Source organism: Phymastichus coffea, unplaced genomic scaffold (assembly GCF_024137745.1).
Source record: "Phymastichus coffea isolate CEN01 unplaced genomic scaffold, Cenicafe_Pcof_1.1 PCOF00113, whole genome shotgun sequence".
Taxonomy (NCBI): Eukaryota; Metazoa; Arthropoda; class Insecta; order Hymenoptera; family Eulophidae; genus Phymastichus; species Phymastichus coffea.
In genome coordinates, this window is record NW_026706924.1 from 664,276 (window position 1) to 691,644 (window position 27,369).

Here is a 27,369-nt window from a genome sequence, read left to right on the forward strand (position 1 = left end):
AAAAAGTTCATGATCGAAAACATCTGGATGTATGTTTTGACAATTTATGGATCATTAACTTCTTTGAATTGATTCAATCGAACGTTCATGTTTGTATTTTAATTGTCAATAATTTATTATATAATTCGAATTTAAATAAAAAAGAACTAATAATACATTGTAAAACTATATAATAACGATAAAGTTCAAAGTAACAAACGTAATCATAGAATGTTTAGATACTTTGGTGCGCGCTGCAGTCAATGACAGTAACAAAGCACCAAGTCGCTGAATGATTGACTGCTGGCCTACTTGATTCACGTGTATCTAACCACCCTCGTCAATTTCAAAAGATTAAAAGCTTCCATCGTTGATTTTTCAAAAGCTTTAACGTATGTTTCAAATAAAAATTTTCATTGCATATATCGCCCCCATTAAGGAAAGACTGAGTATTCCTGCCTGATTGCTAATGAAGTAAAAGTATAATGCAGCGGACGACGTAATAAGACAATAACAATGGTAATTGACGGGAAAAGGAGAAGCGTTTGTGATTGCAGTTTTTTTGCATCAAAGGCCTTTTTTCTCTTTCCCTTTCACTCTCACTACCAAGTCTCTTCCGGCATTGATTGCGTGCATAGACAACCGAGTATTCTGTATAAAATTAAACGTTACAGCGCTGCTACATTTTTTTCGCAACCTCAACGATAATAATTCATCGTTATCCACATTAATTGTTTCTAATCAATCATATTCTCATTTTCCTTGACATTATCAAATTGAAACAAAATGAATAGAATCTGAAATGTACAAGTTACAAAAATATTTATTATTCTTTTGCTGAAAACGTGACTTAACAAACCTCATGGTCATTAATTAAATAAAAAATTGATTCATCATATTGTAACAAGAAACAACGGTAAACATTTTCTTCACGAATGTAACTGATTTTTAAATTGAAGAAAATAAAAAAAATAATAAAGGTTTTGAAAAAGACAGACTTCAAGAATCTTGTATAGAAAGTCATCTCGCAAGGTGCCCATCAGTCGAGTTGTCAATAAACATCGAAGACAGGGGCAAAAAAAGAAACGCCGCTGTCACTCGTTTCCTTTTGAAAATGTAGCAGCACCTTTGTAGCAGCAACTTCATCGATTATTTCAACTATGCTGTCATCGAAAAAATTAGGCCACTCAGCGATAAATTCATTAACTTTCAACACGTGCGAGAATACTCGGCTGTACACTTTAGCCAGCTTTAACTACTTACAAAAGTCTCTTCTCACCTGAATCTCGTATCAACGGCGCTACTACCGGTGGCGGTGGATCCTTTGACATCTTGACAGGTACAATCCCCGGCACTATTGTGGCTTCGGTGATCGACGCTCTATTTTTCACCGGCATCGCATCACCGTTTACTTGCTGGTTATTTTGCTTCTTCTTCATACTTTTTTTCAATTGCTTCGTGAGTGTCATAGCTCAACGCCTTATATATTTTTCATTAAAAAAATTTTTGTCCTTTATCGAACGAACCAAATCAATTTCGACTTATTCGTCTTCATAGCTTCGCCGATCTCGAAGTTTTAATGAGGATTCACTGAACTGCATTCAAATTGTAAGTTAGCACTTTTGTTCACCGACATACGCTCTCGCTCGCACGGCACTAATGGAGGACGGAAAGATAAAAGGATGGAATTGCGGTGTCGCGTATTGTTGCTTCTTCTTTTTTGTTTTTTCGACGAAAGTGTAATCGAGTACTTCGCGAACTATTTTGAACAAGCGACACAAACGAAGTGGGTCAGTAGTTTCAAAGTATTTGTTTTCATGAAAACCCCTGTGTTGTTTATCGTTAAAGAAAATCTCGTGTCTCTCTCGCCGACAATTACGCGTTTACAGCTTTGTTGTGTGTTTACGAGAGTATGCGAGTCTTAACGCCGACTACGCTAAAGTCACGTAGTATATGCGCAAATACTCAGTGTCTTTTTACGACCTCAAAGTATACAGAAACAATCTATACACGTTATCTTATCTTAGGCGTGTTAATTGAAAGTCAATTTCCCTATATTCAATGTGAAACACAAATAGATCTGTAATTTATAACTTTCTGTCGGCCAAAAAAATTTAATCGAACGTTTACTCTGCGCATTCCTTTACGCTACTAATATATATTCTATCCAGTGAAACAACGACAATGAATTAATAAATTTAAATCGTAGCAACCGATTAGCACGCAATTGCACATGCGGAAGCTCGAATCAATCGGTGCGATAAGCTGCGTTGACGTATGTTGATAGATATTTTTTACACTGCTTGGCGACCCTGGCAATTCCTTTTTTTCTCTTTTTCGACCACGACGCCATAATCAGTTGTTTTCTCAAATCACACACTTCGTTTCTTTGTTTTGAAGGTTCTTGCCTTATGTAACGAGCATGGAATTCAGAATCTTCGATTACTCATCGCAATAATTGTTGCATAATAACATCGGTAAATCACAGCTATGTAGATTTCTATTGAAAACCGTTATAAATTACTCACTATAAAATTCCATGGTTTTTTTTCGGTACATTATTGCATTGGAATTCTATTAAAAAAACTCTAGAGATAATGAAAAAAATAGAAGTCAGCACACGCACATCGTAATTAATCAAATGCAAAGCGCTGAACCTTACATTACAACACGTGCAAGTGTCTGGTGATCAATCGTCGGTCTCAAACCGTTAGATCAGCCGGTTTAAATTTGTTTTTCCCTGCACTACTGATTGTGTTCATAACATCCAACGGATTTCATATTACCTGTTTGACCTAACTTTTTTTTGGTGTGATACCGTCGTTGATGGAACGATGTAAAAAGAACAGACTTTTGTAAGCATATTCTTCATAGACGGCTTCTTGACGAGAGTAATGACACTACGTCATCCAAGCTAACATCATTCCTGAAGGATGACATTGTTTTCATTTTTGCGATGGAATTCAAAAAACATTTGCCAAGTAAAATATTTGCGCTGTTGAGGATAATGGAATTTCTGGAACGGAGTCAGAATTAATTATGAGATTGGAACTAATTTCATATTCATTGTTTTTTTTCAAGTGAATTTAGATCTAAATTACAAATTTGACCCTCGACAGTTTACGTTTTTAACAAGATGTAGAAATAATTCATTCTACCAAAAAAAATATAGACCGTAAAAGGAACCATAGTAAAATTGAGTAAACGAAAATTATTGAAATCGTAATTCAAATAAATGATAAAAAAACTCATCTCTTGGCAGGACACTATTTGAAAAAGAAGCAAACAAGATAAAATAAAATAGCCACTGCACGCTTCATCATTCCTCTTTTCACCCGCGCGTCTATATGACTCCTGTAAAGAGCAGAAAAAATAAAAAGTAAAAAAAAATTCGCGCCATAAAAGCATTAACTCATAGGAGCTCTCATGCGCTATCGGCAAGTCGTTGCTTGCCACGTAGTATTATAGTAGGTGCGTGCGGCTAAGCCGTAAATTTCGTGGCTATTTTTCTGCCTGCTACTCTGGCTTTTTATCGGCGCTTCAGATTCGCCCCTTTCCCCTCACATTTATATATAAAGGTGTGTCGATAGTGTTTGCTCGTGATTTTACTCGTTTTTTTTTGTAAAATATATTCTATATTGAGTCATATTAGCATATGATCGTTTATGCTGATGTTTTAGTTGGGGAATTTTTAATGTTAATACCTTGGCGTGACTACAAATACGATTACTATTATGACTCATGCTGACGAAAACAATTGTTGGTTGTTTTCAGTATTTGTCACGACACATACAGTTGTCTTCGCTGTTTATTGCCTAGGCTTTTCCTTTCAAAGAAATTTATAACAATTGAATTGTCATTACGAAACTTATAAACAATTTAAAAATGAATCGTGCAAATCGAATGGATCGCATTTTAATTATTAATAAAATTAAGCAATAACATAATCTGTAGCGACTGTTTTCGATAGGATTTATTGTGTGACCAGACAAAAGTTCTACAAAAACAATTGCACTTTACCGAACGTATAAATTGTCAAACAATGCATCGAAATAAATGTAGCGTCTGGATTTTATTGCTAATGCACATCCGTACCCGACGACTATGTCAGCAAAGATTGTTTTTTAAATAGCGCGCGCAACCGAGGATTTTTCCGCCTGGAATCTGCAGTTTATGCAAAGTAAGTTTTATGCGTTTATGCATCGACGCGTTTTTGCTTAATCACGTGGAAAAACTTTGCTGCAATTGCAGTGTAATACGATAATCAACAATTTAATCATCGTCTTTTATAGCAGATGGCGAATTTTACTATATCCCTATACACGTGTCGCGGAATTGAAAGTTAGATATTTAAAAAAAAAATTAGTTTTAAAAATACATTCAAAAATAGTTTATGTGGGATCAGTAGTTGAATATGGATTATTATATTACATATAATTAACCGTCCATAAAGCGTGAGAGGATAATAAAAAAAGTAGTAGTCCTGTAATTTTATTCTTCGTATTTTTTAACGACTGTACGCAGCCGCTTAAGCTGCTACTATACCGTTCAACGCAATAATTCGACATCACGCAAACGAAATTGGAAAGAAAAATTATAGAAATTCACCAAGAGAGCTCACCGAATTTATGCGCGCTTCAGATCGAAAGTCAATATAGTCGGCACGCGACGCTTCTATTTCATTGCAGCTAAAAATAGACCTACTGACGTTTGTAAATCGGCAGACTTATCGCGATCGAACTTCCTACTTTTTCCACTTCTGTGTGTGTGTGTGTGTGTGTATGTGTGTGTGTGTGTGTGTGCGCGCGCGCGCATGTGCATGTGCATGTGAGTGTGTGTGCGCGCGCGCACGTGCGTACATGTGCGTGTGTGTGTTTCTATACTTTCACTCTTTGACGAACAATAAAGACGAAAAAAAATTCAGGTGAAATATCTTGACATCGTTTATTAAAACGTCAAGATAAGATTATTAAGTCTTTGTGCTTGTTGTCGCGGCTTTTGCCTAATTAAAAGTTTATTGTTGTGGCGAAGGATACTAAAAAAGTATCACAAAACTCCGATGTTTATGCTACACGAAAGGAGATGATTATTTTATATAACGAAAATTATTAATTCGGCAAATTTCACATACAGTCGTTTGATATTGTTTCGCATGTGACATGGGAAAATATAAGGACCGTGAGTAAGCAATGTTTTTTTTTTCATTGTCTTTTGAAGATAAAAAAATTAGAGTAAAATACACGTAACCAGCACAATTGATGCGATTTCAAAAAAATGCTCTCGCTAGTAAAATTTTACGTTTTTCCTGGCACATAAAACACTGTGCTGCCAGGTACAAAGGAATGACGTTTCATTTATTACTGTGCAGCGTACTCAGGATTGTTTTCAAAAAGGTATTTGCATTTCAAATAGCTTAAGCACACATGAAAATTTATCCAATGCTAATATTATTTTCGCTCAAAAAAAAATGTTTTTTAATTTTTAAAAAGATGAAAAAAGAATAAGAAAACAAGGCTGTCTCACGTAATTCAAAAAGAGAAGAATTAAAAACAAATTCGCAAAGCCTTCGATCCCATTCCATACTTGAAAATTCAATTAATCAATCCCTTTTGAAAATATAAATGAACCTTCAAGTACAAAATACGAAAAAAAAGCATTACAAAGACTAATCACACCTCCTATAGACTAAAAAGCTTGACATCATCTGCAAATGTCCTCAGTGCACACGCAGTTAAATAATCACCGAAGAGCTAAAAAAAATCCACGAGTAGTTATACAATAGCAAAATTACGGTGATGCGTCCTTCGTGCACTCGCGGGAGAGTAGCAAAAGCAGCAGCGGCACTATTGACTTACTTTCTGCCGCGAGCGCTGAAGCGATAAATCATCATTCGTTGAAACACTGATGCCACCAATCAAGTAACACGCGGCTGCCGAAATTACAAACCAAATGGAACTCCTTACAAGGTGAAAGTCAATCGTTCGTAAAAGTACCTCTCACTGCGGCTGTAATTATTTTGCTCGCTGAAACTATAAAATGATAATAATATGGAAGGTGTTTCACGGTGGAATCGCTATCTCGTGGGATACTTTATTCAATTAGACGGCTATGAAATTAGTTTTCAAAGTGCCCGTTAAAACTCGCTGGTGACAGTAACATTCTGATCTGGCTACATTTGCCGGTAATACATCTCATTGTTCGTGGATTTTACTACTGATTACTGCGGCACAATTTTGTATTTTAATTAATGAGTAATGAATTTTACATCGCGCCTTTAGCCAAAATATTGAGAGATAAAAAGACTAATTAAACTTTGCCGTTCGTCATTGACGTATTGCGATTATTTTAATAGCCTTTAGTCTCCGACCACAAAGTATCTTTTCAAAAAAAGCTTATGTAAATATCTTTCGGTGTCAAAAAACCTACAACAGCACAAAAAGCACTCTCTCAAAAAAAAGTAATAAATAAATAAAAACGATAAAAATATCAGTCAGCTTCGCGTATATTCGCGCATGCCATGTACAGCAGCAGCACGTGTATATCACAGACATGTAATCGGATTTGTCGACAAATGTCTTTCTGGTACTGCATTATGATAAGTCTCGTGTGCTTCTATACAGTATATAAAAGCGAAGTCTTAGAAAATCGGAAGCTAAACTAGCAAAATTTGTTTTTTCTAAAAATGTATTGTATAAATTGTCGTTTATATACATACTTCTATCTATATATACAGAGGATGATCCTGCAATTTTTTAGCTTTTTTAATTGTATATCTAGCTTATATACGCGCGTTTCAATTGTGGTGCGCTCTAACTTAATCTTTTTTGTTATCAATGTACGATCGTAATAAACAATAAAGATATAAGCATAATCGTGGTAATATTTCACTTGAAAAAGTAATCATTACGTAAGAAAACAATAATTACTGAGAATTCACAATAATTCGATGGGTATAATTGCAAATAAAATCAACAACTTAGGAGTTGATTTATCTATTGGCACTGGAAGATGAAAATCGAATCACACAATATGATCGATTTAACGATAAGTAATATTGTCCACTTCGAAAAATCGCTAGAATGAAATATCATTGATTCAAACTTGACAACTTATCGCTGAATCAGCAATGCACAAATCGAATGCCTATTTTAACTAAACTACCACGACTAAATTCATAATTGATGCAGCTTCGTTTGCGTTGGATTAACTTCTTTAAAGCTACTGCTAAAGCGATTGGAATTCACGAGATGAATCTACGGACACTACATATTCCACTTTTATCGAAGATTAGCCAAATGAAAAAAAGCAACAACAGCGTCACCGAAATTACTTTGCTCATCACAAAAAACCAAATCAAAAACATAGACCACAAAGGCACTTGAATCGCACTTTCATTCGATCGAAATTTGATCATTCACACACATCACGACACGCACGATTTTACGACACAGCCGACACTCGAGCGCCGTGCAAAAATACCGACGGTGTACTAACAGATCGTGAACAGACAGAGCTTGGCAGTAGGTAGCAGTGTACAAGAGAAGGAGGTGAGAGAGAGAACGTCGGTGGTAGCGGTAGTGGGATACAGAAGAGATAATAATGAGAAGGTGTCTTGCGTGTCAATTTATTTGTCAGATAGCTAATTGAACACTCGTCGCGAGAAAAAAATACCATTCTATTAATGGCCTGCGCAGATTTCGCGTTACTATTAAGCTTTACGTAGCGTTATAAATTTGGAAGCTATATAATGTATGGTAAAACTCCTTCGATCTACTCGTACTCTAACGTAAGCAAATTGAATTTTTACACTTCAACGAATTTTCTAATTAGCAAAGTTATATTGAAAAAGTTCAATTGTTTTGGGTCAATCTGTATTCTCATAACTTCGGTGTGCGCGCGCGTGTGTATGTGTGTCTGTGAACGACGAAATTTTCGAGCACATACTTTTCGCAAGGATGTCAAGGAAACTTCATGTCAGAGAGGGAGAGAAAGAGAGAGAGAAGCGATTGTCATTCCCAATTTGGCAAGTTTCATGCCAGGGCCGCGCGCAAAAAATCATACGCTCGCGATCCCGAGAAGACTTCTAACGAGCCGGTTTTACAACACTTATGACAGATTTTCATTATACACGTTGATTGCAGTTACTCGTTTCAATAGGCTTCTACGTTGCTTTGTTTTTCTCCCTCCTTCCAATTAGTTGGTCGTTATGCGCAGCATATAGGATATCATTTTGGGTAGTTTATGTCTCTTCTTAGCCTTTTGCAATCATTCATCATTTATTTTTTTCTACTTCTTACTTGCAGCTTTGTCTACGACGAAATTTGTAAAATACGATGATAATTTTAATTGTGCATTATCAATGTCAAGGCTCTATAAATAATTTACGCCTGGTGATATTTTTCATATCAACGGAACAAATAAAAGTGTAAAGAGTAAAACCTGTCAAGACGTTGAACAACTACAATATAAACTCAACTCTTCAGAGAATAAACTTCTGTTACAGACTCATCAACAGAAGGGCGAAACAATGAAAAAAAAAACTACCTAGTAAACTTTTTTCCGTCCTCATTGCGAAACGTGTGTGCGGTTAACGCACGCATGGGGAATATTTCGTCAGTATGTGTGTATCGTCTTGCCGCAGAGAAAATTGCTCCCAATCGTGTGTACTTGGAGATGAAACAAGGTGAGAGCAAAACTTTGATTGTAAAAAATTTCCTTTGAAAAATGAGAATACCGATCAGTTTTCCCAGTTGTGTAACTTGTAGAAAAAAATTCGTAGTAATTATTATTGTTGTTACGACAAGCAATAAAACAGCCATGTTTTTACATACAATACCCAACGGTTTCTTGGAAATATTCCCTCCCTACGAGTACCTGCGTAAGCCCACTAGATAGAAACAATCGATCGTCTATGTTCTGTTACACCATAGCAACACCGTTTGAGCTCTTGATAATTATTACGTTTGCCGACGCACGCCCAATATTTCCGTAGCAGCCGATGTTACTCTCCCACTTACACCGCCTCGTTCACGTCTCTGTACGTATGTGGCCCCAGACTGTATAGTAGCTACTCATTATTCCAGTTGCGAAAATTACGACACCGTTCTGAGCTATACTTTGATTCATATACTTTTCCTTTTCTGGCGCGTGAATTATGCAGATTTTTAAAGTTTGAGTTGAAGATGTCTTGTACCAAAAAGAAAATAAGAATTTAATCTTGAGAAAATTTTCATGCAGAAAGAATTTCGCTTAGTTTAAAAATTTGATTTCTTGAAATGAGTAGAAATCTTTTATTAAGAATATTTTTTTTAGAAAAAGGATTCCGTTGTCACAAAAATTATTCGAACAATATGATTCGTCTCGTAATGAAATGTAGTGTAAAAGCATAGAGATTTACGCATAAAAATATCGACTTTTTCATCATAAATGCATTTTCGTTTAGCTTAAGATGTTTTTTTCTATTTGTGAAGTGCGCCCTGTCGATCGGAATACTTAACGCTCTTGCCAAACTGTAATTAAATCGAAATGTGGCTTTTCCAGTAGCAGCGAGATCGTTCTAGAACAAGTTTTTAATACACTTAATATTTTGCAATAAAATTTATAAAGTGATATTAGTAAACGCAAAAAAAAATGCGCAAAAAGAATCATATTTCCCGCCAACAATTCTTTTCGGTTTGAAAACTTTTTACAGACAAAGAGAAACTCAAGTTCGATACCACTATATAGTATCAGTCAATATAAAATAGACCGTATCATAAATTCAATAAATACTTGGAAAGTGCAGACGAAAAGTTTATAAGTTGTAGAGTGCGCCCACGACTGTATATCCATTATTAAATTTTCTGAACTTCTGCGACCATTGATTATTCATGCAATATGGTCTCCTTCGAGAATAAACAATATCCGAGTCACTAATTGAATCGCCACCAGAGAGAAAAATATGGTAGTCTATTCTTCTTTCTCGTCAGTAAACTGAAAAGAATAAACGTTTTCAGTGTTATCAACATTACAGGCTCAGTGTCGTCGATTCCTTTCTTTTTTTTTTCTCCAGATGAAAGAGAGACATTGTTGATAGAAAGGATTTACTTTTTTTGGGGAGGGATCAGTTTAGTCTCTCTTGAGGGTGGAACTTGAAAAATGATGTAATGAAAAATTCAAGCTCGTTTGCGCCCTTGTTTTTATGATTATGTAGGTTGAAAATCTATCTTTCGAGTTTCAGCTAAGATAAATATCAAGATTACTTATTCAAAATTATTATTAATTTCTTCAGATTAATTGCAATATTGAATCACTTGTGTATAATATCATCACCTTGCCATTGTTAAATTGTTAAATTGTTAAATTGGAAAATTGTTAAAAGAAATTATTTTACTTTAATTGGGCAACCAGATTATCAGACTCATTTTATTTCGAAGTGTCAACACTTCCACTTATAAAATATGTCCATCCATTGTAGCATATAGGTAAATGAAAGCCACAAAAATTGTATAAATTAATTCCAATCTTTCCTCCATAAAGACTCTCAACACAGTGGTCTATCAGAAATAAGCATGTGAGTAATCAAGACACCAAAATAATTTGCAAAATACATTTGAGTGCCATGGAAATAATTACAGGAGTGAATATTCGCCAACCTTCCTTATTACTTGGCGCAGTTTGGGAAGCAAAGTAGTTCAAAACTTGAGATAGCTGAGAGTAAGAGAGAGAGAGAGAGAGAGAGAGAGAGAGAGAGAGAGAGAGAGAGAGAGAGAGAGAGAGAGAGAGAGAGAGAGAGAGAGAGAGAGGAAAAGGACGCACGCCTTATCATTTCAGCGATTGAACGCTATATACCGTAGTTTCCAAAGTCAAACGACGTTACGACGAGGCTTAAGTTTGTGTTTCTGATTATCGCGAGACTTCTAATCATGACACGACTTTCACTGTTTGAACAAGTTATTTGTAAATAAGTTTGATACATATTGACGCATGTCACGATTGTTGTCATAATTGATTATTACGAAAATTCCGTTGAAACTAGATACTTTACTATTTCATTAATGAAAAAAAAATGAAAGGATTTCTTAATAAATTGACATGGTAAATGAGTAATGCGATGTATTGATGCTTTCAATTTGGTTGAGTTTAGGGTCATCCTCAGTTGTAAATAATTTCCAATGAACTTTAGCAACATAATTGATAAAGGCATTTGGATCATTAAAAATCTCTTTCACGCCACACTGTGTTTAGACAATGAATTCAATAAAGACTTTTTTTAACGAATCCTTTTAGTACATTGTATTATTACAGGAACACTTTATAAAATTAAAACTTCATCATAATTTTTAGATAATTTTGCTCCTTTTATATCACGAAAATATTTAAATAAAAGGTTTCAAATAATAATCGCACAAATTGACGTATAACAAACGTAAAATCTTTTCTTTCGTTCTTAACAACAATCTTTCTGTCCTGCATTTTATGTCTTTGGTAATAGATCGTCTCATTTTTGTTTGTTTGGAAAGAAACTGACCGATGTAAAAACTTTTCTTAATATAACTGCCACCATATATTGAGAAAATAAATATCACAGAAATATTTTTCATTAAAATTAATCGATAGATAATTCAAATTTAACTGTTTATTTTAAACTTTCACTGAATATTTACGTGAATTCTAAAGAAGTCCCAATACTGAAAGACGGCTACGTAGCAAATTACGAAAGTAAATGATGCGAGCATTGATTGAAACTTTGATCAATTACTACGACTTTCATTGAAGTGACATCAGAAGAATTAAGCAAAAGTTCTATTCATCTTTTTCATCTTCAAGTCTCTGGTTACAAACTCTATCGTAATCACTTTAAAACTGGTAGTTTGTAACGTTTCTCTCTGTCTCTGTCTGTATGTCTCTCTCTCGCTCTCTCTCTCTCTCTCTCTCTCTCTCTCTCTCTCTCTCTCTCTCTCTCTCTCTCTCTAAGTGAGCTTACTTCTCTATTCTTTATTTTTCCACTATCATAGTTTTTTGGAGCTATATCCAATAAAAAAGTTTTTTTATATCTATTTGTGCGCCAGTTTCACCTTCAAGTTCTGGCTAACTTAAATTGTATTATTAAAGAGTTTCGAACGAAAGGTCGATAATACGTTGCAATAAACTCTCCCCGGAACGGTTGGTTTTGCAATTCTTCATTATTACTTTAATTGATCGATTTGAAATTTATTAATTGGCATTAAAAGATTCAGATTTAAAAATATGTCTTAAGTAGCAATTTGTCGAAAAACTAGTGATATAGATGATAATAATTTTCATAATTAGAACTTTATTGCTGAGATATATTTTCAATGAAGAAAATTATAATTACCTTGTAATATAGATCACGTCTAACAATATTATATCATTATATGAAAAAATTAAGATTGCTTTGAAAATAATTGTATTCTAGTTTTCAATCTAGGCGCGCCTTTCAAAATAAGCTATAGCGAAATTACTTTTTAATTAAATTCATTATACTCTGTTTTAATTACATTGAAAAGATTACTAAATTCAGTATTGTTAGGGATATCTAAACGAAACTTTTTTTTAATGAAAATTATTGTTTCCTAAAAAAAATATTTAAAAGTTCATTCTTTGATAGAGCGCCAACTATTGAGAAAAACACTTTTCAAAATAACAACGCTTCTTCGAAATGAAACTGCGACTAACAGATCTAACTTTGCAGCCTCGAGTAATTAGCAATAGAACATTATCATATAAACAAAGTTCAACTCTCGGCAAACGTATACTATGTATATAAACGTATACGTATATATACCTGGGATCATCCCTCCTTCGACGACCCGCTTTCACGATCCTACGTCTGACAATGCCTCGAATGAACTTTTGCTCCTGTGGTATGGAAACCAGATTGTTTTCCTCTGGTTTGCCTCAAGTTTCCCTTTTATTCAGCGATTTTGAATTCGACGCTTATTCGCTGTGCCATCTAAATTTGAATTGCAAAAGTTGTTTACGTTTGTTTGTGGTTTTTGAAATTTTGATAACTAATAACATCTATTATTCTTTGCAGATATTTTACTTATTTAAGAAAGTAGTACAGACAACAAATATTAAGTCAAATTTTTGAGCGCTTGCAATCAGATAAACAAGTGAGTAATTCTAATCATTCGCAAAGACTCTATTTAGAGATTTTTCGAAATATTATATAATACATCAAAAATTGCTGTAAGTATTTTGCCACCCTGATATATTTTGACATACTTTGAAAATCACTGGATTGCGAGTGCATACTATCGGCAGAAATATCTGCATACATCATATTCCATTTGGGTAGACTCACTCCATTGTTCGTAAATTGTAGAAATTGTGGTTGTTGTACTAAAAATATCCCTATATACATCGAGCACTTGACGCCGAAGTACTCTACTAGACAAGTATGATAATTTGCCATCCAAAAACATCCTCGATTTTGTAAATGGAATCGAAAACTAAAAAAAGAAGAAATTACTCTTCGCATTGATCTTAATTCAAAGTCTTTAAAGTAAATCAGTTATTTATGTGAAAACTCAATCGACATGTGCTTTTTTTTCTTTCGATAAAGTGAAAATTACTCCACCATGACGGATTCTTTGGTTCAGAAGTATATGGCAACAATATTCCAAGTGTATTTGATAAAAATAAAAGGAAAATCTAGTATTACGCGAGAAGTTCTGCATCATTTGCGTTATTTACGTGGCTTTTAAAGGGATCGCCTTTTAGGAGACGACAAGAAAAGATAGATCCCTGCACGTACTAGAAATAAGCTTGGTGAAGAACCGATAAATTGCAACAGCAAGGTCATAGCAACAGAGCTATGTGATTAGCGATGTATTAAACGGCTGCGCAATTCCCTACTAGGCCTGTTATCGAGAAAATTCGATCGTCTGAAAAATCGATTTTACTGGCTGGCTGCTACTATTGTTCGTGAGCCAACATTAATTATCACGGCGTTTTTGGACGAGAGCCAGCGTATAAAATCGATTGGATTACAACTGGACACGCGACGCTTGAGTCAGGCTCGTGGAAACGAAAAAGGAATTTGATTCCTCGTCCGTTTGGCATTCTTCTGTGTAAAAGAAGGTTAGCGAGAAGAGAGAGAATACATTGGCCGGATTATTGAAAGATAAAGGTGATACAGTGTATCGTGTACTTTCATAAAGCACTCGGTTGAAATGATAAATGACAGTTTGAGATTATGCTGGCGAGGGATTGGTTATCTACGGAATAATTATGAAAGCATATACTAAGCTATTTGAAATTTATTTGCCTACAGTGCGATTAAGCTCTGATAATGTTGTTTCCCCAAATTGCCGAGTAAGCAGACCTGAATGAGAGCTTATTTTGGTATTCTAGATACTTGTTTGTAAAATATTATCTTGTAGATTGTATCTGGTAAATACTGTACCGTAATTTTTTTTTTCTGTGTATGGTGTTTTTAAAAAAAACTACAAAGTAAATCGAAGAGACTTATGACTTACGACTAGTAAAATGATAATGATAACAAAATTTTAATCATTCGTTAACTTAATAGCTTGCTTTAATCATAGCATTCAAAGGTGGTAATAGTTTATATCGAGTGTATTTACATTTACTTATCTGTATCAAAAACAAGTAAAAATTCGTTTCGGAAATGTTTTTACATAAATCACAAATCACAGCATTGCGAGTACTAGTCAAAACGTCAAGTACAGCGAGACAATAAATCATTGTCATCCTCGTTATAGCTGTCATTTAGCTCTGAAAAGTCGGACTAATAATTCAGCGACACAGAACCGAAATTCTTCAATAGATTAATTCATTTAGGCAGTAATATTTCCAAGACAAAAATCAATGCGCATATAGACCAAGCGTATGCCAAGCGTCAATGTTGAGCAAAACAAGTAACTTGATGGTAACAATAAACGTCACTCATACACATGCGCAGACACATATGGAGAAGCTTGACGTGCAACGATTATAGTATCAAGATCTCAAAAAAAAAGTGTCTTTATGTACATATATTTCAATATTTCAATCCTCTTTGAAAATTTGCTTTGACGCAAGGTTTGCGATCTATATATTTTGTAACATTTTAATGAAAAACAATACGAGTACTTGATTACCAAAACAATTTAACTCGATATAGGCCGCGCGACCATTAGCGACGTCAGATAAGTGCTAACAGACGCTCTTTCGTGCTCTCGTACCTACGACCTCCCTTCCGCAGTTTCCAACTACTACACGCTATATTCACTCTCGCTCTTCTTTTTTATGACGTTCAAAGGATATAACAAAACTTTATCAGCGGGTAGCTGAATGAATTTCTGCTGAACATAAAAACTGATTACCCTCCCGGAAATTGTGCTAATAGTTTTTTAAGAGTAAATGATATCTTGAATATGATTTTCGGGATTAGGAATGGTACTCTGAACTTAACATTTATTTACAATTAAAATTAAATTATTCTTTATAAAGCAACATATTGTCCTATATTATTTTAATTTGTAATATAATTATGTTTTGTTTGTCCTAGACTTGATCTGAATATAGTTGATCGATTAAAGCATCAAAAAACAATAAAGTACCCGCGTAGGTTATCAATGAAGAAAGATCAGTACTTAAAAAATGTAGGCGCTATATTTAGGCATACAATTTTTTTACGATTTCACGAAAAAAGGAAAACAAATCAAGCCAAGTTACGATTGAAGATAGAAATGACTACGACGCAAGAGATTCCAGACGACACACTTGATTATGAGATTGATGAAGTGATAGCCACTCAAGAAATCAAAAATGAGATAGAAAAAGAGAGAAAGAGAGAGAGAGGGAAAAGCAAAGGATACAGAATAAAAGTATAAAACAAGACAATGGAGGCAGAAATCGAGACAGAAACAACGACCTTTAGGGAGAAAGTTGAAGGATCCCCGCGAGCAGCAAAAAAGGGGGTTGAGTGCCGTGTGCAGTGTACCCGTCGACGTGGCGAGACTCCATTAAAGACGGAGTAATCGAATTGCATGCAGCTGCGGCGCGGCGTGACGGTAGCGACACTCCAAGGAGAATACGAGAACTCGAGTGGACCACTTTTCTTCTCTCATTCTTCTTCTTGCCCCGGAATTTCGCGATCTCCAAGTTAATCGTCTGGAAAATTGGGCTAATATACTTCGAGATGCTGTTTGCGAATTTTTCTTTTTTTAAAGTTTCCTTTTCTAGTTATCAGTTAAACCAGCGCAATGCAACCGAACACATGTCTCTTTTTGATTTAAAAATCTTAAATGATCTTCCACGGAACTTTTGTTTTAGTGTTCCAAGTCGAAAGCAATATTATGTGCTATACTGCATTGACCAATCAATTGCGCAACGAAGCTAGGTACTATTTGAACAGATTGAATGGGCATCAATTACACTGTGTCTCTGAAAGACAACTAGCAGGCTACCAAGAATTGATAATAGAGAATCTTTGTCCCTATAGCTCGTAGATCTATGAAGCCGCACATCAAAACAGAGCTTTCCATTGTATCCCATTAAGCTCGACGTTGGAAGTCTTTGCCTAATCATAATGGATTAAGATCAATCAGGTCCCTTATAGCCAGAAGGAGACATCGTAGCTTTATTATCGGTAGATTTTGTAACTACTTGACTCGCATTGCCTCGAGAGAGAAAGCTTGATAATGGATTCTATCTTCGGAAGAGATAAAAAGCTAGTTGAATTTATTAATGGGCCTTGAGAGCTTAAGAATTCAAACGGATTTTCCTTATCACGATCAATTTGAGATGCAACGTCACAACTTTTTCCAATTTTTCACAATTTTTTTAAATTACAGTTAGAGAGATGATTAGGAACATTATTTATTTTGTTGATTCAATTATTTTGTTGCCTAATGTGGAAAAGAAGTGAGAAAGCGTTGTATTTTTCATTGATACATAAATGTTATAATTTCCAATTTTTTCTTTCATCAATTTATCGTCCCAACTCACAAATTCCATATCAAAAATAAATTCTTGTTCGACGTGATCGTGTATAATTTTATTGAAATAATAAAATTGGTGCTTAGACTTTTGACGTTCTGTAAAACAAATGAAAAAACACTCAGCCCTAAAATCCACCAATGCATTATTTTATTTTCATATCTTAACTCTCTTTTAATGTTTTATGTCCAACAGGTAAAGAAAAACTTTAATTCAACCCATAAACAAAAACAAACATAGCAAAAGAAACAGAACTAGCTCCATTACCCTCGAACAACGTTGAAAGAAAAAAAAGTCGATTAATCCATTGCTGACGCTTGCACACGTGAGACTAAGAGATCCGGAAGCTCTTTACTCGGAGATTTTGGATACGAGGTTATACACATAGGATGTGTAGGAAGCGGATAAAGTGGCATTAGCCATAGACACGCGCGTAGAGGAATCACTTTGGGTTTAGGTTGAAACGATGCCAGTGGTGGGGCTTCTTGGTGTCAACGAGCGGGACAAATCCGTGCCCCACTGAAAAAACACGGATTCCGACTTAACCGGATCCTCCCTCTATCCCGCCCAAGAGAGACCCTACCCTTATCTAGCTACTGAATTATGCGAGGATATAACTATCTATGTAAAGGATATAACTATCAATGTAAATTTTAATTTGAGAGTTTAACAATGAATTTAGTATGAGTTTTTAAAGTTTTCACTGGAAACAATAAACGTTTATAATAAATATTTACTTCTTTACATTTATTTTTCATCTTTCCAAAAAATATAATTATTATGTTCGAAATTGAACAATGAATTTTGTTTGGATATAAGACAGAAAAATGTAATTTTAAGTAGCTGCTCTCAAAACTTTTCTAAGCATTTTTCATTTTTCTTCACAATAGTAATAAACGTTTATAGAAAACTTCATTTACAGCATCAACTAGATCAAAGAAATTAGAGAGAGAGAAAGATAGGAAGAATGAATAACGTTTTGCAGTATATATTGAAAAATGCAAAAACAATCTACGTCGGCAATCAATCATCTAGAAAAGTAGATTAATAAATCTCGCAAAGAAAACTTTTTCATCCTTATTGTTTGAAAAGGCGTGAGAGAGAAGAAGTTTTCATCGTAAATATAAAAAATTGGACTATCGATTATTTCCAGTGGCTAAGTTGATTCGTCAATCATTATCTTTTTTTCGTCAAACTATGTAGGCGCAGCAAAATTCTAGATAATCAGATCGTCTGAAATGAAATATTCGCGACGACAATTTTCTTTTGCTTTTTCCAAGAGAAGAGTCATTTATCAGGGTTTCTTCTCTCTCTCTCTCTCTCTCTCTCTCTCTCTCTCTCTCTCTCTCTCTCCCTCTCTCCCTCTCTCTCTCTCTCTCTCTCTCTCTCTCTCTCTCTTTCGTTCGTTTTTATTTTAATTTGCAGAGGACGAACTGAGACGGAAATTCAATTCAACACATATTTAAGCAGCTTTGGGCATTGATAACGTTATTTATTTTTTTAACATTTTATGTTACTTTTTTTAATGAAGTTCTTTGTTTGCAAGCAAATTAAGTTATTGGAAAACTCAGTAGAACGTTGGATTTAACAAGAAAATACTTTCGAGTACGTGGAATTTCGATAAAATCTATAATTTTTGAACGAAAAAGTAGTCTTAAAAAATGTTTCCTTAAACGTTGCCATTGTTATTTTGCTATCATACAGCATTATTTTTTGACATTTTATAGTAATGATTCATATTTTCAATACATTTGATACTTTCACCGAAAAAAATCTTCTGACAAACAGTTATTATTCTGATTTAGCACAAGTAGGCATAGGCATGAACTTGACACTTTCAGTCAGGAAGCCTTCCTTCCTAATTTACATATGCTGAAGACATCAATTTTTTTTCTGCATATCAAGACCTATCCTAAGATATTGGTAAACATTTTGGAAAGATTGTGTGCATCAAAAAAAGTTTAACATCGTGCCGCTGCTGTAAAATTTTACATCATTGGGAGATACGAGGTATTATTATCCATCAATATCACTTTCAACCATTTGCAAACTCAAGACGGCCTTTAATGTGGTTCTATTTTCAAAAATAAATATATTACAGTTGCTACTCGGAATTAACTCAGATTTTTTTTTATTCATTGCTGATAGTTATAGAAAGGCTTTGTATATCATCATCTAACATAAATATTACAAAAAACATTGAGCCCGTTATCGTATCCATTTTCAATAGGAGTAAGATCGAATTCAACAAACCGCATCAACGTTGAACCCGTACGTATATCTCCTTACACAAAAATGATCCGTGATTCAGCTTAGTCAATTACTGACATACCACGAAAAAATAAGAATTTGCTGTAAATTATATTTCATGAAAACAAACAAAAAATTAGGTCGGTACACAGTAAATTAATGGAAATTCAACTATCGATGGAAATTCAAGAATCCTCTAGTGAGTTTCGACTTTGATCGCTTGGTTTGCAATGTATAATTAGGAAAAATGTGCAGCCAACCTTCTCGGAATATATATACGTGCGTCGGTGAACCGAAGCTTGAAAAATATGAGCAATAAGTGGTTACGTGGCGCTGGTAGTATTTTACCGATGAAAATTTTTCGTGGATATATACATGTACTCATACGGAAACGTTCGGCCGATCAATTATTCGATTACCCGGGACTATTATTGTTACTATTTCGCAAATTAGCTGAAAGAGAGTAATAAAAATGTCATATTGATAAAAAATATGTAGAGAATGTTTATGAACACCATACGTATACAAATATCATATATCAATGTTTATTATTTGAAATCAGCAAATGCTTTTTTTTCATATAGCGTAGCGTGAAATGTTATTGTTGAAGCACTATACTTCGTTTGATAAAAATAGCTTCGATTAGATCATTGCCTAGCCGCAATAAAAGACGCCCCACATAAATTCTAATCGCGATTTATTCTCAGCCATTAACTTGGAGCATCGCACACAACAGTTCTTTTCAATTTCTCAACGAAATACGAGTCTAGCGTGAGCATCTCGATCTCATTATCAATATTCGAGCAACGACTAGCATGGAAATGCACGTGTCAGTGCACCTTTAGGTCGTGTGTTTTTTACTTAGCAAGCCGTTTTCAAAGTGACCGCGCGAGCAGCGAAGCGTGCAGTTGCAACTCGGCAGGCTTTGCCAAAAAGTCAACGATCAAAGGCAGATAGCTGTATTCCTTGACGCTTAGAGATATTAATCTTTACGAGAGATCATCGTTTTTCATCAAATTCAAAGCAAGCACTAAGCCTATTATCAATTGGAGCATGTAGCATGATTCGACTGGCATTGCAACTTGTTGGATAGTATCATCATATAAACAACTTATCGATAGCAAAATTAACAATTTTGTGTCTGTATTGATTAAGTATTACAATTTTATAGAATACGGCTTAGGCAGAAAATCTCACGGATAACCAACTGTATCGCCATTAATCAATCGCGCAAAAAAATAACATAAAAGAGGATTACATATTTCTATTAATTTCCCTAGTGATCAGTGAATTGGTGATCAACGACGGATAAGATTAAAACAGGAAAATTTTTCTTGGTTGAATTATTCAACAGCTTCATACAAATTTGTTAATTGCATGGAAAAACATTGATTTTTTATAAAATACTGAATTTTCTAATTAAACCACGACACTTTATAAAATCAATGACATTCGTTTCGGACAACGGAGAAACTGGATCACGCCAGCTTTTCATTCCGCAAATAGTGATCTCCCACCATCAAATTGCAGACACAGCTCGTAAAAGCTAAACTGCCTGTGCGAGGGCGCGGGAGCCCTCGATGGAAATTCTCGTGCTGGTGCCGCGACAAACCAGTTTTCGATTTTTGCACATAACCAGCCAGCCGATCACGATACGTGCAGAGCCCTTCGTGCTTTTACTAATCTTATCACGAAGACGTCTAACCTCGTTGCCTCGATCTTCAAAGCCAACGACCTCTTGCCGAGCCAACGGAAAGGCCTAGTCGTGATTTCTGGCAATTAAGTCCGTTTGTTCCGATTGTAGTTGTTATTTCTTACTTTCATTGTCTTCGTATCATGGCATTGTGTATACACGTGAATTGCATGAACGAATTACGGCGAAGTTGAGAATTTTGCGCAGAATGCCGCCTGTCGCCACGGCGATGTGTGCTTACGATTCAGTTCCGTAGAGCAGTGAGGAAATTGTATGCAGAACTAAAAAGTTTTACGCAACGATGAGCTTTCGATCAGCAATAAATAGTACTTGCTCAAGTGAGGTTTTGCCGTGTGAATTATACGATCGTGTACAGTGATGGTACTTTTCGATATTTTACGTATGATTTTTAAAGGTTGAATTTAAATTTTCTTAAAGGAAAAAGTTGAGAAGAAACCTGAGTTCTGCTTTAAGCGTAAATAACTGAGATTACGTTAAACTAACGTGGAAGAGATTTTCAGAAATCATTTAGACTTTCAATGATTGAATTATAATATCCCATGTTGCTTTTTAAATGAATCCGCCAATGCTTCCAAATGCACTTAGTAAAATTCGAAGAATATATAGAACACACTAAAGTCACGTTACCAAGAGAAGCTCGAGTAATCCTATTTTGAAGGAAAATATATATATATGAATTTCAAATTCTCGGCCTCCCTCGCACTATCGCGGTGTAATGCACTTCGCGCTAGTAGTAAATGCGAGGGTATTTTCACTCGTATCGGTGGAATACGATCAACTCTTTTAGATATGCCTCGATTAATTACTGACTACCGCATCGCACTATCACATACACATCTCCTTTTATTTATCGCTGGGCTATGATCGGAGGGGGAACCGCGGGTAGCATGCAGCGATGGTCAATTGAATTCCTTGACCCGAATATGCACACGTTCAGAGGGCACATATTTTCCCCAATAACTCATATCTAATAGGGCTCCGCTTGACTTTTACGTAGGCGATCGTTTTCACCGGGTTATCTTGAATAAATAATGGCCGACTCGTTTACCTGTTTTTCATTGGTGCTCGATAAATATCGTATTAGATGAAGAGCATTACTCGATAATGAAAATTTAGGTAGGAGATACAACGCGCGTCAAAAAAGTATCACATCGTCGCGGCACGAATGAATAATTGAGAAGGATTTTAATTGCTGCGCGCAGTCGCAGAATTATTCAGAGTAATAAATAGGTTATCTGACTAGGGTCGATACAAATGAGCTATGTTATTTCGGAATGAAAGTGTAAAGGTTTTCAATTAAACATATTATATATTTATAGCTTCTTGTTGTTACACCTTTTCTAAGAATAAGACATGTACAATCTAAGATTATAATAAAGTGATTGATGTGGATTTCGCTTTAATTACGATAAATTACTGTGTTTCAGGAACTAATTAATACACATTTCAGCAGAAAGACCTTCGAGTATCATATAATAAGTAGTTCGTTTCATCTCCACGGTAATGGCCCGTAGAACACCAAAATGTAATGTCAAGTCATCACTCGATAAAACTTTTCACATAATATTTTACGAATTATCAACCTTAAAATGAACCTGGGATCGTTTTTTGATCAATGACATTGCCATCATAAGAAAACTGATAAAAATAAATATGATGAAAGTTAGTTTCAGCTTGAATACTTGCAAATTTATGAATTCCTTCGCTAATATTTAAATTATAAAGCACATTAGTAAATTTAGCGTAATTTTTTATAAATATACCTGGGTTTTCAAAATAGATACGTTTTGAATCCTCTATAGTCAATCATAAATTTTTTGGCACCTATATTGCACATTCATTAATAATAATTTCATTAAAACATCTATTAGCTGTCTCGAAGTCATCGCTTTTTAATTTACTATAATCATTAAGGTCTATTTTTGAATTCAATATGTATCTGTAATTCAACCTTACAAAATAAGCTTTATGGTGATCTATTATCTATTACTAATGTAAAAATAAAGAAACCATGATGTTTCCCTTTAAAACAATATTCATGGCAAATGAAAAAAATTCAATTGAATATACTAAATGAATCGTTTATTGTGTGTTACTTTTTAAATGTAATATTGTTTATGTATGTCATATATTGTAAGATTTAATATTCTTCTAAATTATTGTAACATTTACGAAAGTTTTTCTAATTTGTTTTTGAACTTGTATCAATCTCTGAGCATCGGATGCTTATAAAAACTTTAACATTTCTTTTGAATCTAGAGTATATTTTCCGAAAAAAGTACAGAATTGAATAGCATCATTTCAAGATTTTGGATCATTATCGACGTATTGTAAATACTGCCACTCATTAGTATAGCTATGCGTATATAGCTTACTTGTAGCTGTGTTCGATCGATTGAGGCAATACGGAAAAAAACAAGTTTCAACGTTTCGTGAACAGATTCGTTAACCTCTTCAGAAAAAATAACAGCCCAAAAGTGCTGTGGTCCGAACAAATGCACGTAGTTGATTCACTTCATTTATTCGGATCACAGCACTTTCGGGCTGTTATTTTTTTCTGAAGAGGTTAACAAATCTGCTAACAAGACGTTAAAAGTTGTTTTCTTCCCGTATTGCCTTCATTGATCAAGCACAGATTCAACTATGATAAAACTAGGACAGGCGAAAATACCAATAAAAAAATAGCTATATATATATGTATGTTTTGAGTGACTTGCCGTAGACTAATAGTTTATAAGGTCGAGTAAGATAAGCGAGCAGTCTAACGTGGTTTAGATATTTCGTTTGTATTATATATCTTAATCCAAAATCATTTGAATATAGCAAAGCTTTTACTTACTGCGAATAAACTTTCACAAATTGGAATAACAAAATTTCCAGCTATTTATAATGCCTTGAAGATAAATATGGAATTGGCTGCTCATTTAATTGTTAAGAAAATTGATCAAGATGATATTCAAATAAAGTATTTAAATAATAAAATTGTTTACGTTTTTATAAATTAACTGATCTTAATGCATGGTTTGAAAATAAACATCCTAAACACAAGGGGGAATCTTAGTTTTCAATTTTTGTTAGAAAATATAGAATGCTTCAAAACTGATTGATCTAAATCTAGGTATACACATTTGCCGACTGTATTTTTGTTCAAAATATATTTCATATTTATTGCAGTGTAGTGCAAAGGTGTGAGGTGAGATGGTTTAAGCTTTGAAAGACTAAACATTCATAGACATTTGAAATGAAATTTCTATATGTATATGTTTATAAAACTAAGCTTCTTAAATATCTAATACGAATTTATTAGAGTTTGGATTCTGTCGAATATTTTTCCGATTCCACTTTATCTCATCAAAGTGGAAAAATTTTATAGCATAATATGATTAAATGAAGCAATGAAATATATACTTACCTTAAATCTCAAAGCACCTAATGGTGGTTTAATATATACTATGCTCAAAGACGTGTGTAGTATCCTTCGACGCTTATTTTTATCAAGCGTCTTTCACCATTTTATGTTTCAACTATGGGATAATCACATAGACACCTCATTATAAAATAAAAAAAAAAAAAAAACAAGGCATACGAATGATCCCACGGCTGATTTCATTAAGAACGTGAAATTCAAAGCAAGAGAACAATTTTCCTACTTTGGACGTCATACAGATATAGTTTTTCAAAAAAGTGTTATAATAGACATGACAGTACAATTAAAAAAATACGGCGTAGAAGAAAGTAACAATTAAAACCGACGTAGAGTAATAGTCAAACCCGTATTATATTTTACTATATATATACGCAGTAATGGAACTCTCCAATAATTTTTCTTGGCGTACAACCGCAAACTGCCACAAATGATACCCCTCATGTAAATATGACAGCAAGCCATATTTGCTTGCCGCGCTTCCTTGTAGTTGATATTCATTGTAATGATATTCATTATAATTGGAGCATGATAAATTCTCATGTATTTATACGAGTTTTGTCCGGTCAAACAATGCCGTTCGGATACAAAAGTACGTCATTCTTATACGATTATTTGATAAAGGCAGCTTCACTCATTTACAGATTCTACTTCATTTATCAATTGACAATCAAGTAATGACCTCAAACGACTCGACACCACACCAGTATATCAGAGATTATTTATTAAAATATAATAAGGGTAAATGTTTCTGGTGGATCTTTCTGATAATTCATGTTAAATATCCCAACCACACCGATCCACATTCGTTAGAGCAACAAAGTTGGTGAAAACCGATTATCGTATTTTATGATAAGGTTGGATGGAACTTTCATTTGTTACTTAGTATTGAAAATGAAATAAAGAGCTAGCTTTTGGTATAAATTTTCTCCAATATTACGGATCGATAATACATTGTCATTTTTCCTTCCCGATTGAAAAAATGTTTTGAACAAATTTGTGAACCGGTCGCTTCAAAACAGAGTCTTTTATATGAATTGTAAATTACTAATTTCACTTTGTAGTAGATTTCAATATGTAGCCTGATCACATTACTGATGACTATGAAATCTAATGTAACTTCATTGCAGCTTGCAAAGGCCACTTGGTAATACAATTTTAATATTGGATCAATCTTGCCTACAATGATTTTGACAAATAAAAGTACATCTTATTAAAGATTGTAAAATTGAGAAGTAGCACGGTTGTTACAAAGTATAATGTTTCCAAATCATTGCTGCGTTAAATTAGGTGTAACAGATTACGAAACTCAAAGTTAAAGGAATCGATTCACAAAAGCTTTTTCAAAAACAATACTGTTCTATATTAAACTCGTTATATTATCAGTGATCCTCGCTATTTAACAAATACGCTGTAAACGTCGATGTCGGTCTACTATACCTTCCTCAATTGTACACATTCGCACCCTATTTGTGTTGAGGACGGTACGTCATTTAAAACTTGATCGATTAATGAGTCACGCTCCGAATAACTGTATACCCAGTTTCATACTAACTTTGAAAAAATCAGTAACAATGAAATTTATCGAATAATACCACCAAAACTATCTGAAAAATCTGCACACGATATACTCACCTCAAATAGCGAATGTTAAAGTCGTAGAAAAGCGCTCCGCAACACTACAAGTTCCTCCAAGAAAGGTAGTTTACGCCTGAGGTGCGTAATAACCGAATGGTGTATCTCTTAATCAAATTCGTTGAAAATTCACGTGAGTAAAGTTCCTCTTTTTTTCTTCTTTAATGCGCACTCTGTATTCAGTCGAGGTTAGACCTACGGACGTATCGGAACGTTCTACTGGATTTCTTTTATTTCGCGATGTATATGATTTGAGTATGTTTGTTTTGACTAAGGTTAACGCGGAGCTCAGTGTGAGTGGCGGATAGATCCATTGATAAAAATATAATTTTACGTTACTACGCTTCTGCTTGATATTCATGGGATATTGAGAAAAATTCAAGGATTATGTGAGATCAGTTTTTATGCTTTTCCTTTCTGACTATGTAAGATATTGTAAAGTATTTTATGAATGGCTATACGCGAACAAAAATCTATATAAGAGTAATGAAATCTTTCTAGCTGCCAGCAAAGCAGCTTGTAACGTTTCTTTTTAAACTTTTAAGACCGAATTTTGCATAGCAACTGCGACGTAAAACATTTATTGCATTCGATATGTATATTATATAATTATGCGAAAACGATATCAAACTTAAAAAATACATGTTACCATATAAAATCTATGTTAAGAATAATCATAAAAAGTATAGTTTAAAAACTACGCTAATGGAAGTTCATTTTACGTAGTGCGTTTTCTTATACGTTCTCCAAATGCGAAATCTTCACTGCTTGAATAAACAATAATCGCGGGACAACAAGTTCGTACTTGAAAAATTATTAAGCCAAAATGTAAGTGATAAAAAATTTGAGGATCACCGAAATAAACAAACAAGTAAAAATTGCGAGCCGCGCAAAATGCTCTCTACGTGCGCGGGATGTTTTGGCGATAAGACTGAGTTGGCGGCGAGCGACCGCGTGGCCCGCCACCTGACACGGCTTGGCACACGCCTGCGCCTCTCTCGTTCTCGTTGCTTCTCTATATGCCTATCTGCTACTATACTACCGCCGCCGGCGCGCGCAACCATCCACCAATCACCCTCCCCTACTCTCTAGGGAATATATTTTATGCTGAGAGTGAGAGTAAGCGTGGGGTGCTGCTATGCTTGTACTTTGTTAAACAATGTATTCTGCAAACGGATAGTCCTTCTCTTTCTTTTTTGGTCGCACGTCGATTATGATGTATGATTTTGGAATTTCTTTAATTGCTGTCATTGAATTCGTCAATGCTTGATTTTCTGAAGATAACTATTATACATGGAGTTAGTTAAGTTAGTATAATTGCACTTTAAATCAGTTCCCAAAGTGCCCTATTCAAGTTTATTTTATGATTAACTGACTTTTCGCCTAATTACTTCTTACCGTAGCATTTTGAAAG

At 34.5% G+C, this 27,369-nt stretch overlaps 2 protein-coding genes across 11 annotated transcripts in view; one reads left to right on the forward strand and one right to left on the reverse strand.

Moving 5' to 3' along the window:
- Nucleotides 1-26,867, reverse strand: part of LOC131670646 (pleckstrin homology domain-containing family G member 5-like) — a 119,809-nt gene extending 92,942 nt beyond the window's left edge. For 3 of the 10 annotated variants that reach the window (XM_058946395.1, XM_058946396.1, XM_058946394.1), the window contains exon 1: nucleotides 1,259-2,256. In XM_058946395.1, the coding sequence (XP_058802378.1) occupies nucleotides 1,259-1,448 (190 nt within the window). In that variant the 5' untranslated portion in view covers nucleotides 1,449-2,256. Of the gene's footprint in view, nucleotides 1-1,258; nucleotides 2,257-2,277; nucleotides 2,727-2,765; nucleotides 4,970-7,309; nucleotides 7,432-25,955; nucleotides 26,151-26,604 lie in introns of those variants that run through there. The other 7 variants (XM_058946398.1, XM_058946399.1, XM_058946393.1 and 4 more) reach the window with 7 other exon arrangements.
- Nucleotides 1-27,369, forward strand: part of LOC131670650 (uncharacterized) — a 92,016-nt gene that overhangs the window by 11,747 nt on the left and 52,900 nt on the right. The gene's annotated exons all lie outside the window — the stretch shown is intronic.